The sequence below is a fragment of the Gopherus evgoodei genome, chromosome 2, assembly GCF_007399415.2.
Source record: "Gopherus evgoodei ecotype Sinaloan lineage chromosome 2, rGopEvg1_v1.p, whole genome shotgun sequence".
Taxonomy (NCBI): domain Eukaryota; kingdom Metazoa; phylum Chordata; order Testudines; family Testudinidae; genus Gopherus; species Gopherus evgoodei.
Genome location: NC_044323.1, coordinates 32,150,788 through 32,165,196, shown reverse-complemented (window position 1 = coordinate 32,165,196; position 14,409 = coordinate 32,150,788). Strand labels below are relative to the sequence as shown.

Sequence of the window (14,409 nt, the reverse complement as noted above, 5' to 3'; positions counted from 1 at the left end):
AGTAGCTTATGAGCAGTGGGCTGAGAATCGCTGGTGATAGATGTCAAGTATCAGAGGGGTAGCCGTGTTAGTCTGGACCTGTAAAAGCAGCAAAGAATCCTGTGGCACCTTATAGACTAACAGATGTTTTGGAGCATGAGCTTTCATGGGTGAATACCCACTTCGTCAGATGCATGTAGTGGAAATTTCCAGGGGCAGGTATATATATGCAGGCAAGCTAGAGATCATGAGGTAGTTCAATCAGGGAGGATGAGGCCCTGTTCTAGCAGTTGAGGTGTCAAAACCAAGGGAGGAGAAACTGGTTTTGTAATTGGCAAGCCATTCACAGTCTTTGTTTAATCCTGAGCTGATGGTGTCAAATTTGCAGATGAACTGAAGCTCAGCGGTTTCTCTTTGAAGTCTGGTTCTGAAGTTTTTTTTGCTGCAGGATGGCCACCTTAAGGTCTGCTATAGTGTGGCCAGGGAGGTTGAAGTGTTCTCCTACACGTTTTTGTATATTGCCATTCCTAATATCTGATTTGTGTCCATTTATCCTTTTCCGTAGCGACTGTCCAGTTTGGCCCACGTACATAGCAGAGGGGCATTGCTGGCATATGATGGTGTATATTACATTGGTAGACGTGCAGGTGAATGAACCAGTGATGGTGTGGCTGATCTGGTTAGGTCCTGTGATGGTGTCGCTGGTGTAGATATGTGGGCAGAGTTGGCATCGAGATTTGTTGTATGGACTGGTTCCTGAGCTAGAGTTACTATGGTGCGGTGTGCAGTTACTGGTGAGAATATGTTTCAGGTTGGCAGGTTGCCTGTGGGCGAGGACTGGCCTGCCACCCAAGGCCTGTGAAAGTGTGGGATCATTGTCCAGGATGGGTTGTAGATCCCTGATGATGCATTGGAGAGGTTTTAGCTGGGGACTGTATGTGATGGCCAGTGGAGTCCTGTTGGTTTCTTTCTTGGGTTTGCCTTGCAGTAGGAGGCGTCTGGGTATACGTCTGGCTCTGTTGATGTGTTTCCTTATTTCCTCATGCGGGTATTGTAGTTTTGAGAATGCTTGGTGGAGATTTTGTAGGTGTTGGACTCTGTCTGAGGGGTTAGAGCAGATGCGGTTGTACCTCAGTGCTTGGCTGTAGACAATGGATTGTGTGATGTGCCTGGTATGGAAGCTAGAGGCATGAAAGTAGGCATAGCGGTCGGTAGGTTTTCGGTATAGGGTGGTGGTAATGTGACCATCACTTATTTGCACCGTGGTGTCTAGGAAGTGGACTTCCCATGTAGATTGGTCCAGGCTGAGGTTGATAGTGAGGTGGAAGCTGTTGAAATCGTGGTGGAATTTTTCCAGACACTCCTTCCCATGGGTCCAGATGATGAAGATGTCATCAATGTAGCGTAGGTACAGAAGGGGTGTGAGTGGACGAGAGCTGAGGAAGCGTTGTTCCAGGTCAGCCATAAAAATATTGGCATATTGTGGGGCTATGTGGGTGTCCATAGCGGTACCACTGACCTGGAGATATATATTGTCATCAAATTTGAAATAGTTGTGTGTGAGGATAAAGGCACAGAGCTCAGCAGCCAGTTGTGCTGTAGCATCATCAGGGATACTGTTCCTGACAGCTTGTATTCCATCTGTGTGTGGGATGTTCGTGTAGAGAGCCTCTACATCCATGGTGGCTAGGATGGTGTTTTCTGGAAGGTCACCAATGCATTGTAGTTTCCTCAGGAAATCAGTGGTGTCACGGAGATAGCTGGGAGTGCTGGTGGCATAGGGTCTGAGCAGAGAGTCCACATATCCAGACAGTCCTTCAGTGAGAGTGCCAATGCCCGAGATGATGGGGTGTCCAGGATTTCCAGGTTTGTGGATCTTGGCTAGTAGATAGAATAACCCTGGTCGGGGCTCTAAGGGTATGTTGATTTGTTCCGGTGTTAGTGTAGGGAGTGTCCTGAGTAGATGTTGCAGTTTCTTAGTGTATTCCTCAGTGGGATCTGAGGGAAGTGGCCTGTAGAATTTGGTGTTGGAGAGTTGTCTCGCAGCCTCCTTTTGGTAGTCAGACCTGTTCATGACGACAACAGCACCTCCTTTATCAGCCTCTTTGATGATAATGTCTGGGTGGTTTCTGAGGCTGTGGATGGCATTGCGTTCTGCATGACTTAGGTAATGAGGCAAGCGATGTTGTTTTTCCACAATTTCTGCCTGTGCACGTCGGTGGAAGCATTCAATGTAGAGGTCCAGACTGTCATTTCGACCCTCAGGAGGAGTCCATGTGGAGTTCTTCTTCTTGTGCTGTTGGTGGGAGGGTACCTGTGTATCAGTGCGCTGTTCAGTGTTGTCTTGAAAGTATTCTTTGAGTTGGAGACGGCGAAAGTAGGCTTCCAGATTGCCGCAGAACTGTATCATGTTGGTGGGGGTGGCAGGGCAGAAAGAGAGTCCCCAAGACAGGACAGACTTTTCTTCTGGGCTGAGTGTGTAGTTGGATAGATTGATGATATTGCTGGGTGGATTGGGGGTACCACGGTTGTGGCCCCATGAGGCAGGTAGGAGTTTAGACAGCTTACAGTCCTTTTTCCTTTGTAGAGAGGTGAAGTGACAAAAGTAGATCTCCTGTCTTATTTTAATGAAATCCGTTTGTATGGAAGTTTGGTTATTAATGAGAGTCTCCAGGTTGGAGAGCTCTTTTTTGATGTTTTCCTGTTTGCTGTATAGGATGCTGATCAGGTGGTTCCTCAGTTTCTTTGATAGAGTATGGCATAATCTCTCACTGTGGTCTGTGTAGTATGTAGATAGCAGTGGATTTTTTACCTTTAGTCCATTTGGTATGATGTCCATCCATTTGCATTTGGAAAGGAAGATGATGTCTGTCTGTATATGTGCAAGTTTCTTCATGAGGTTGATGGATTTCCACTCCATACGGCTAAATGCAGTGCCCTGCATGGTGTCAAGTATCAGAGGGGTAGCTGTGTTAGTCTGGATCTGTAAAAGCAGCAAAGAATCCTGTGGCACCTTATAGACTAACAGACCTTTTGGAGCATGAGCTTTCGTGGGTGAATACTCACTTCGTCAGATGCATGTAGTGGAAATTTCCAGGGGCAGGTATATATATGCAGGCAAGCTAGAGATCCGTTTGGTGGTGGTCCACAATGGACTGACTAATCACATGGTTATTCTCATTTCCAGTTGATACATCACATTTATGTCAAATAAAAGTACGTATGTCTTTTCCTATATTACTATTCCGTACCAATTGCTATAGTTGCCACTGGGACATTACATGATCGCAAAAAAGGGAGGGGGGGTTGTCTTGCAAATTGACATAGACTATCTTCCATTGATCTTTCTATTAAGTTGTGGTCCTTGCTAGAACAACGTTTGATTCTCTGAGATATTCAGTAGTCTCCAGTTCAGGAAAGCATGTTTTAAGTACCTCTCTGATTAGGGACCTTTTCCTGAATTGTGGTCCTGCTCATAACTGCTAAAAGAGATTAAACAAGTAATTTCATCACCTTCTCTCCTTCTGGAAACATACAAGAAAAGAGCTGGTGTTTTTAACCATAAAGATGTGTAAAACTTCACTCATGGGTAAACACTTGTAGGAAGCAGATATGAAGTCAATGGAGAAAGAGCTCAATACACTAACTAACCATTATAATTGAACTAATTTTAAAATACTTATTTCGATGCACAGTTTTAGGAGAACGCATAATAGAAATAAAACCTATCATGTCTACCACTTGAATTTTGTAAACTAGAATAAAGTAATGTTAGATCAAATCAGTAGAAATCTCCAATTGGCAGTTTTTTTCTTTTTTTAAAAAGCTTCCAACTGTAAATTATGCTTCCAGTCACAGTATAACATACTGGCCATTTTCTGGCCTGACCAATTACTGCTTTAATTTAATTATTTGTCCTTGTGTTCCCTGGCATAATATCAAAATTATATTTCACATGTTACACAGAATCCTGCTACTGGCATACACAAAGTCTTTAAAATATTGTTCGCTTCTACTGTACCTATATTACTTAACAGTGCTATTTTTCCACATTTCACCCAAGACATTTTTATGGTATTGGCCAGACTTAAACTGCTCCTAATATCCAGAGAATAACATCAGAATTATTGAAGTCTACAATAATTTTCTAAACTGCTTTTGTTACTGAGAAAGCACACTTCCTTAATTTGATTTATTACAACAAAAATCAAATGAAATCTCTAGGTATTTCTCAAATCAGACATATAAAATTTGTTATAAAAAGTCTACTTGCCACAATTTTGCACTGCACTCTTTGTTGATGTAAGTGTAAAGTCAACTTGATGCTATTACTTGTTGTATATAGGCCACAATCTTACAGTGATTACACCAGCAGACGGCTGAATTTTAGTGCTGGAGGGTGACAAAACTGTTAATTAAAAACTAAATTTAATGCTCCCTTGGACATGATTTTTATAAAAACACAGCCACTCAACAGTTCATAACAGTCCCTGACAGAGGGTTATATTTCTTCTGCTTTGCTGCTTTAATAGTAGAGAAAACTCTACTAATGAAGCATCAACCTATATGCTACCACAAAAGAGACAAAAAGTAGTGAGACAGATGCTCTGGTTACCTTTGAAAATATTAAGTTAACATACCATTGTATTTTAAATTGGATTTATGCAATACAGTTTCTAAAAAGAGACTGAAGCAATGCATTTTAATTACATACCCTTAAGAAACTTTATATATCAGAGGGGTAGCCGTGTTAGTCTGGATCTGTAAAAGCAGCAAAGAATCCTGTGGCACCTTATAGACTAACAGATGTTTTGGAGCATGAGCTTTCGTGGGTGAATACCCACTTCGTCAGATGCATGTAGTGGAAATTTCCAGGGGCAGGTATATATATGCAGGCAAGCTAGAGATCATGAGGTAGTTCAATCAGGGAGGATGAGGCCCTGTTCTAGCAGTTGAGGTGTCAAAACCAAGGGAGGAGAAACTGGTTTTGTAATTGGCAAGCCATTCACAGTCTTTGTTTAATCCTGAGCTGATGGTGTCAAATTTGCAGATGAACTGAAGTTCAGCGGTTTCTCTTTGAAGTCTGGTTCTGAAGTTTTTTTGCTGCAGGAGGCCACCTTAAGGTCTGCTATAGTGTGGCCAGGGAGGTTGAAGTGTTCTCCTACACGTTTTTGTACATTGCCATTCCTAATATCTGATTTGTGTCCGTTTATCCTTTTCCGTAGCGACTGTTCAGTTTGGCCGAAGTACATAGCAGAGGGGCATTGCTGGCATATGATGGCGTATATTACATCGGTGGACGTGCAGGTGAATGAACCGGTGATGGTGTGGCTGATCTGGTTAGGTCCTGTGATGGTGTCGCTGGTGTAGATATGTGGGCAGAGTTGGCATCGAGGTTTGTTGCATGGATTGGTTCCTGAGCTAGAGTTACTATGGTGCGGTGTGCAGTTACTGGTGAGAAAATGTTTCAGGTTGGCAGGCTGTCTGTGGGCGAGGACTGGCCTGCCACCCAAGGCCTGTGAAAGTGTGTGATCATTGTCCAGGATGGGTTGTAGATCCCTGATTATGCGTTGGAGGGGTTTTAGCTGGGGACTGTATGTGATGGCCAGTGGAATCCTGTTGGTTTCTTTCTTGGATTAAAAAAAGACTGTGAATGGCTTGCCAACTACAAAACCAGTTTCTCCTCCCTTGGTTTTCACACCTCAGCTGCTAGAACAGGGCCTCATCCTCCCTGATTGAACTAACCTCATTATCTCTAGCTCGCTTGCATATATATACCTGCCCCTGGAAATTTCCACTACATACATCTGACGAAGTGGGTATTCACCCACGAAAGCTCATGCTCCAAAACGTCTGTTAGTCTATAAGGTGCCACAGGATTCTTTGCTGCTTTTAAAGAAACTTTATAAGAACACTAGACACCCAAGCTGGTGTCAAATTAGGAGGTAGGTGTAAACCAGATCCAAGGCCACATCTTGGTACCTGTTTGCAGCTCATTCCTAGTAAAATGTCTGCATCTGGACAACCCTGATACTTTTATCAGTCACCAGAGTTGGCTGTTGAGGCACACATCAGCCCACAGAAGAAAAGAGTAGGTCCTGCACTGCTCCACCCCTCATCCACCCTCCCCTCAATGTACTTATTTATTGTAATACAGTTTATAGTGTTGTTCCTTTGTATTTTTATGTTCTTTCTTTACCTTGATTACAGACACATTCGTTTTGTGTGGGTTGTGGACTTTTCTTAAAGAACACCAGAGTGGCTTTAATCAGATTCCATTTTTGTTTCTTGCTTTTTCACAGGATTGCTAATTTCAGTGATGGCCTGGCCACAGGAACAGATTAGCCTCCCAGGACAGTATTAAAATCACTGGAAGGCGGTGGTGAATTTCCATCGTTAAATCCCAGGAAGAAATGCCTAATACCTGAAAAGAGACATCAACCCATCTTCCCAATAGATGGAAGCTGGGCCTGCAGGAGTCTCTGAGGACTCTGTGAAAAGCTTGAGAATTTCATTATGCCATGGACTAAGAGCCTATCTGGTCTGGGAATTAGGCAGGCCTATTAAGCTGGTAAAATGAAGATGCTCAGTACATGAGTGTTGGTATATGAGCATCCAGGGGAGTTAGCAAAGAAATGGGTCCAGAAGCTTTTTCCCACCCACGCACTCTGATGAAGTTGTAACACTCAGGGGCAGCCTCAAAATGGCTGTTGCTCCTTGGAGGAGTCATACTGCAGTAGGAGACACCAGCACCTTACAAGGTCTTTAAAGTCCCTAATTTCCCCAGCTCACCTCACTTCTCTTCAAGAACACTTACCTAGACCTAAATGTTTTAGCAGAGATATATATTTTTCCAGCTCTAGTGCCTTAACCATTAATATCTGTCTGCACTGCCCGATGATTGTTTTTGTTAACTCCCTATCAGTCAATTTAAAAGATGGTTACTCATCTTTGTAACTGTTGTTCTTCGAGATGTGTTGCTCATATCGGTTCCAATTAGGTGTGCGCGCGCCATGTGCACGTTCACCGGAAGATTTTTACCCTAGCAACACTCGGTGGGTCGGCTGGGTCACCCCCTGGAGTGGCACTGCTATGGTGGTGAATATATACCCCTGCCAACCCAACCACCCTTCAGTTCCTTCTTGCCGGCTACTCCGACAGTGGGGAAGGAGGGCGTGTGTGGAATGGATATGAGCAACACATCTCGAAGAACAACAGTTACAAAGGTGAGTAACTGTCTTTTCTTCTTCTAGTGCTTGCTCATATCGATTCCAATTAGGTGACTCCCAAGCCTTACCTAGGCGGTGGGGCCAGAGTGAGATGTCGCAGAATGTAGAACTGCTGAGCCAAATGCCGTGTCATGTCTGGACTGTTGTACCAATGCGTAATGTGACGCAAAGGTGTGGACCGAAGACCAGGTAGCTGCACGACATATCTCCTGGATGGGTACATGAGCCAGGAAGGCGGCAGATGAAGCGTGAGCCCTAGTAGAACGTGCAGTGAGGTGGCTCACTGGAACATGAGTCAAGTCATAGCAGGTGCGGATGCACGACGTCACCCAAGATGAGATCCTCTGGGAGGAGACAGGTAGGCCCTTCATTCGATCTGCTACCGTGACGAAGAGTTGAGGTGTTTTATGAAAGGGCTTTGTTCACTCGATATAAAAAGCGAGAGCCCTATGGATGTCTAGGGAGTGCAGTTGCTGCTCTCGGCGTGAAGAGTGTGGCTTCGGGAAGAAGACCAGAAGGAAGATATCTTGGCTGATATGGAAGGCCGATACCACTTTAGGGAGGAAGGCCGGATGTGGTCACAGCTGTACCCTGTCCTTGTGAAACACTGTATACAGGGGGTCGACCGTGAGAGCCCGAAGTTCGGAGACTCGTCTTGCCGATGTAATGGCTACGATGAATGCTGTCTTCCAGGACAGGTACAGCAGCGAGCAGGTTGCCAGCGGTCAAAGGGAGCAGCCATAAATTTGGCTAGAACAAGGTTGAGGTCCCAGGTTGGGGCGGGGCGGCAGATTGGTGGGTATAAACGTTCCAAGTCCTTGAGGAACCTCAAAACTATGGGGTGAGAGAAGACCGAGCGGCCGTCCTCCCCTGGGTGGAAGGCAGAGATGGCCGCCAAGTGCACCTTTATTGATGAAACACCTAGGCCTTGTTGTTTTAAGGACCAGACGTAGTCCAAGATGGTAGGAACTGGTGTCTCAGTAAGAACAGCATTATGCTGCTCACACCAGCAGGAGTAACGCCTCCACTTGGCTATATACGTTAACCTAGTGGAAGGTTTCCTACTACCCAGGAGTACTGGTACAAGTAGCTAGGGAAGTGGAGCTCAGCTAAGCCGTGCTCTACTGTTCCAGCGACCGACACGGACGGTAAGAAGGAACTGAAGGGCAGTTGGGTCGGCAGAGATATATATTCACCGCCACAGCGGCGTCACTCCAGGGGGCGACCCAGCTGACCACCAAGTGTTGCTAGGGTAAAAATCTTCCGACAAACATGCACGAGGCACGTGCACACCTAACTGGAATCAATATAAGCAAGCACTCGAAGAAGAACCTTGCCTCCTGTACTTGCCTTCTAGTTCCTCGTCCCTTCCACACCTCCATTTCCTTTCATCTATGTCTACAGTGCAGCTTGGAGCCAACTTCCCAGTATGGGTAGACAGACTTGCACTAGCGGGGCTCCAGCTATCATGTTACCACCACCAGTGCAGACATTGGGCTCTAGCAGAAACTCAGGCTAGCCACCTGAGCTGAGAGATAGGGCGTTGGGTGGGCTTGAGAGCCTGCACCACCGATTGAACCGTAACACTTCCATTTTTAGTAGACTATCTTGAACCTCACTAGCATGAGTCTGTCTACCCAGGCTTGGAGGCTTGCTCCAAGCTGCAGCGTAGACATACCTTTAATCAGCACTAATCTATTCCTTTCCTCCCTTCCCATTATGATGCGGCCTCCCCACCTTCAATCCCATTAATTAAGTTAACATATAAAAAACACAGCACACCAAGAGCGGTACATAGCATTAACAAACCCACTCAACTACATAATGTGTTCTTGTTTCTTTTATCCTCCCTTTTCCAAACCGCTCCTGTTTGCTTTTACTTGCAACACTATACTTAGTCACTCTTCTCATCAAGGCATGGACCATGTCTTATTTCTTCTCTATAGTATCTATCTACTTATTTGTATGTTTACAATTAACAAGAATAAATTAAAGTGGGAAAAAGGCCAGTGAATGTTTGTGGCTGCTACTGTTTCCTCAACCCCCTTCAACTACTGCCATAATATGTTGCTTTTAGGTGATATTTTATTTAAGTTGCAGTCTTGGACATAATTTAAATACAACCGTCTGTACTCATTGGTATCTTTTCTCTGAAACTGAGCTATTCAATGTATACTGTAAAGTGACATTGAGGGATCAAGGGATGTAAATTGGGAGACTCGGGTTAAAATGTTACTCCAAATCACAAAGCTGCTGAGTCTCATCTTAATCACTGGGACAATTTAACCACATTACAAAAACTGAACAATTTGGTATTAATGAGATTTTCAGTACAAGAAAAGGCTGGAATTGAATTAGGTCTGGACTGAGATACATTACAGCTCTGTAGGGAGTTTCAAAGTACCCAAGTAAGAAGCTCCTCCAAGCTGCTAATCTTTTCCCCACAGATTATAAGAGGTCCACGTGAACCCATGTGCTCCATAAGGTTTTCATCTGTTTCCCCCACACTCAAACCTCCCCCCACAACCTCATGCATGTCTTTCTTCTGTCTTGTTACCCTCCCAACACGACCACATTCCCCCAGGCATGACGAATGCCTTGGGAGAAGTGCCAGAGTACTCTGATCTGACCCTTACGAGGCCTGGAGCCATAGGATCATCCATGGATTATAATCAGCAGTAACCAGACAGCAAGGATTATAAATACATATGTTGAGTTAATGGCAGCAGGGACTATGATATCCTTATCTGCTTGATCGGAGTATTAAAATACCTGCACTGTACCATGCAAGAAGTACAATACCCATATAGGAGCACATGAGACAAACAGTTTGTGAAACAAACAGTTACAGGATCAGAGCTTTAAAGGTAAATAACCTTTTCACCTGATACACAAATTGCTCTCTATTCACAGAGAATAGAAAATCTGATTAAAAATGTACCCTCAGACTTCCATGTAAGGTAAGGAATTTAACTGGAACTGCCACTGAACAAAATGGCTAAAAGGCAAAAATACAATTAAGTTTTTACTTTTACATTATGTTTGGAGAAGGACTTTTCCAGAACCATGGCAAAAAATATTAAATAATTCTGCTGAATGTTTGTAGTGTTGCATTGTTATACTTTTGCAAATATATCCAAAACTCAATGTACTTTGTTTGCCATAGTCAGAGGGCTATGTAAATCCAAAAAAAACTTTATCAAAACCAGGATAGCTATAATATATAGGTCTGTTACTGCAACCATTATTCAACTGGGTACTCCCATAACTTCACATGGAAACGAGTGTATTATTCTAGAAAGAAATATAAAAACACCATCTGACATCAATGGAACTAATCCCATAAGTGAGATTTTCAGGATTGGGCTCTTTGCTGAGTACTGCTCAGTCCTTTATATTGTAGACACAAGTGTTCTGCAAAGTTTTGTCCTCTATGCAAATCAAATCTTTCTGAGAGTTGAGGTTAAAATCCTCAGAACCCTGGGGTTTTTACAAAATAGAAAAATAATCTAACAGTACATTTTTATATTTGCAGATGTACGTTATAACAATTTGAGATTTGAAGATCTCAACACATTCCTGAATGATTGGTGAATGTAATAAATTTTAAATATGGACAAGTCCTGATTGCATTATTTTCCTGAGTAAAGATGATCCTAGGTGTACATTCTCTTTGGGGTTGATTCGGAAGAAGGCCCCTGGTGAATACTGGCAGGTTCAGTAGTGCTTGTATGCTGGGCTCTGTCAGTGATTATATTGATCCTGGCTTACACTCAGACTGCCATTCCTTTGATTCCACTGTCAATACACTTAGGGCCTTCAGGAAGTGGGCCTTTTTGGCAAAATGCAACATCAAGTCAGCACGCTGCCTCCTTTCATTCTCCTGGCTGTTTTTGAATCCTTGGACTTTTCTTTCCAGAAATATTTTTTTATAAGACTGCTGCTCTACATAAAGTTTGCCATTTGTGAGAATCAGACCCTTTTTGGAGTGGAAAGTGATATGGGAGACTTGTCTACTCACTACCTTTGGGGGGGGGGGGGCAGGCAAAAGCACATCTTGACAGCATTCCAGGCACTAGCAAAAAGGCTGTGCAACTCTTTGGTACTGAACTGAACACAGAGGACAGCATGTCTAGCTCTCTGGTCAAGAAATCCAATTCACTAGTTCAATTGGCCCACAAGATATAAAAGTTAACCCTGCAACAGTTGCAATAACTGATCAGTTATCTGAATTTCACAAGTCAAGTCACTGCCCTAACCTGTGAATAGTGTGCACTTGGCAGCAACAATTTCAGGTGCCAGATGGTCAAATTTTATTACTTGTTTATCAGAAGTGAAATACAGTGATCTGGGAGCAATTTTTGGAACAAGTGAATAATCTCTCTTTCCTGTGATCAGAAGGTCCAATATGGAAAAGAGAACTTCTGAAACAAATGGGTCCTATTCTAGTCTGACAGCTTACCAATAGGCAGCCTAGCAAATCCCTAAGGATCAGGCAACTAGTACAGGTATTTATGTTAACACATTTAACAATATCCCAGACACTGACAATGAAATTGTTTCTTCTCATTTCCAGAAGGACAAGTTTACAGCCTTGGGAGATACAGAGGATCCAGCATTCCAGTGGAGTGCTGACACCTAATTGCACTTGGGTGGCCAGAAATTTGTCTGAGATAGATTTGGACACATTTCTGACCAATAGTCTGTGAAAGCCTTGTTCAGCATTCTGGGGGTGAATGGCCACAACACTTACCTGATGTCCTCTATAGCAGGAGAACTCTGTGGTAATAGGGCATGTTGTGGTCATAGCTTATCCTAAGCCTAGACAGGGAGCAAGTGGGACATAAGATATGAGTGGTAAGACAGTGATAGGGCCCCTTACATTGAGCACAGAGGCATTCCTTGTTGGAGTCCAGTTCTTCACACAAAGAACTAGATGTTCAGGAAATTTCTTTGCAAGTTATATTCTGTTGGTAAAGTTGCAGCCACATAAGGAGTCTTCATTGCACCAAAATAACATTTAGTTTTGGCACTTCAGCACAATTTTAAACAACAACTATTTTAAACAACAAGGTCCCATTACAGCTTATCTGTATATTTTGATTAGCGGGTTGACAATATTTCTCATACTATCTGATGCACAAATAAGCTCTTCACCTGTAGTTTCCCAAAACTCAAAGAACCAAAAAAAAGATGAGAAATTATGAACAAACACGGCAACATAATATTCTAGATCATAAAAAATTTCAATTTGAGAGCTAGAAAAGTTAAATTTTAAACTTCTGTAAGATTATTGCACTAATATTTACTCTAGATTCCTGATTTAGAAATTAAAGAAATAACTTACCGACCAAAACTACAAGCCTGTATTTCTCATTAGGCTGTCGTCGATATGGTGCAACTTCTTCATATGTTGGGACATCTGCTGTATCATACTGATCACTCTTCTTACATTCATACATGGATTTATTTGTCTTTCTATCTTTTCTGCTAAGACGAAAGCTTCTCCTAAAACCAGCTGCAACAACAATATTTTTTTTAAAAAACTATGCAATTTAATATCTGAAAAGTCCAGAAAAGTTTCACTTCCAGGCAGGGAAAGGTGGGGAGGGGACAATGACTTATTAAGAAACCCCAACTGGCTATTTCCATGGGCAATCACATTAGCTGCACACAGAAAGCAGGCATGAAATTTCAAATACAATTTTTGAGAAACCAGGTCCTTATGGTCCAGAAGAGATTCCCAGAAGAAAGGGTAAATTACCTCCAAATTATTAAAATCAAATATACAATCAAATATGGGTACTGCAGCTCCATTTCACACATACTGTATAGTAAAATTTGCTAAGTTAAGATGACATTTCCTATTAAACATACTATTTATAATTCTATTCTATCATATTTTGCAATCCTAACTGGCTTAAAATTGGCCTAAAATTTTATGTATAGTGTTGTGCCCATACTGCTTAACTGCAGCTGATGGAAGTTTCATGTGGTTTTTAAAGATTTCTAAATTGGTACATCTCCATGAGCATCAGTAGTAGAATAACAAGACAGTATCATAGCTGCAGCCTGCCTCCACTAAACCTGAGAACGAAAGCTAATTATTCCACCTTTTATCAGTACTTTATAAATTTCTCATTAAGATTAATTCTTTTAAATAGATTTGTACAGTCGTACTGTATCTTCTGAGGTTTTAGGGACAGTATGGCCACACTGCCATCCTAATTTCATTATTTGGCTGTACTAGAGATATTATCAACACATACACAAAATATTTAGCAAAATGACTGAAAAAAAATCCTAAGACCTACACTTTAAAAAAAAGATCCTAAGTACTCAAACTTATGGTTGATTCAAATGAAGTGCCAGTTATAAAATTTCTTCACAACTCAACTATTAATTATGAACTTCAATATTTAACCTCATACCAAATACACAATACTAAAAGTACAACAGAAGGCTCTCTTTTTTAGTCTGTCTAAACTTCTGGTGATCACTTTAATTTCAGCTGTATATTTTAATAAGTTTTTAAAAGTACTTATTTACAGGCATATGAGAAGTAACTATATTACTATTTGATCTCTAATATTAATAGTTGCCAATTTAAGTTGACTCCTGCAAATATTATCACATTTGGGCCATGACCCTGCAGAGATGAGGTATGTGCTCACTATTTTCCATGAGTAAGCTCATTTGACAAAAACATTTTCAGTATCAGAACCATGGGGATTAATCCCCAAGCTGCCCCATTGAGTTAAAGTGCTATATCCAGTAGTGTTTGTGCTGTTCTCTCCCCCCTTCCCCTCCCACACCTGACAGAGAAACAGAGAAGTAAAGTATAGAGCCTCTCTGAAAATACAAATGGTGTCACCCAGCTCATTAAAAAAAATTGAGATCACATTATTACAGTGAATGTTACTGAGAAGAGGCTATAAAAACCAAAAACTAGCAGAAATAGATCTAATTTTTTTGCCCATGCTAGAGGAAGACAGGGGAGGATCAAATACACAATAAAAACACCAGAGTTTAAATTTGTTAAGAGTAAGAAGCAAGCAGGCTAAGTTACTAGTTCTTTTCTAATTATTTTTTCTATTCCATTATGCATTCATATAACAATATAGTAAATGCAAAGAATTCTTTAGAAAAGTTATTTTAGTTTTAAAAGATTTCTATTGTAAAAGCACTGCTATTGCATTGG

General features: G+C 42.0%; 1 protein-coding gene across 5 annotated transcripts in view; it reads right to left on the bottom strand.

Moving 5' to 3' along the window:
- Positions 1 to 14,409, bottom strand: part of MPP7 (membrane palmitoylated protein 7) — a 360,464-nt gene that overhangs the window by 28,409 nt on the left and 317,646 nt on the right. For all 5 annotated transcript variants that reach the window (XM_030550282.1, XM_030550284.1, XM_030550285.1 and 2 more), the window contains one exon: positions 12,556 to 12,726. In XM_030550282.1, the coding sequence (XP_030406142.1) occupies positions 12,556 to 12,726 (171 nt within the window). The remainder of the gene's footprint in view (positions 1 to 12,555; positions 12,727 to 14,409) is intronic.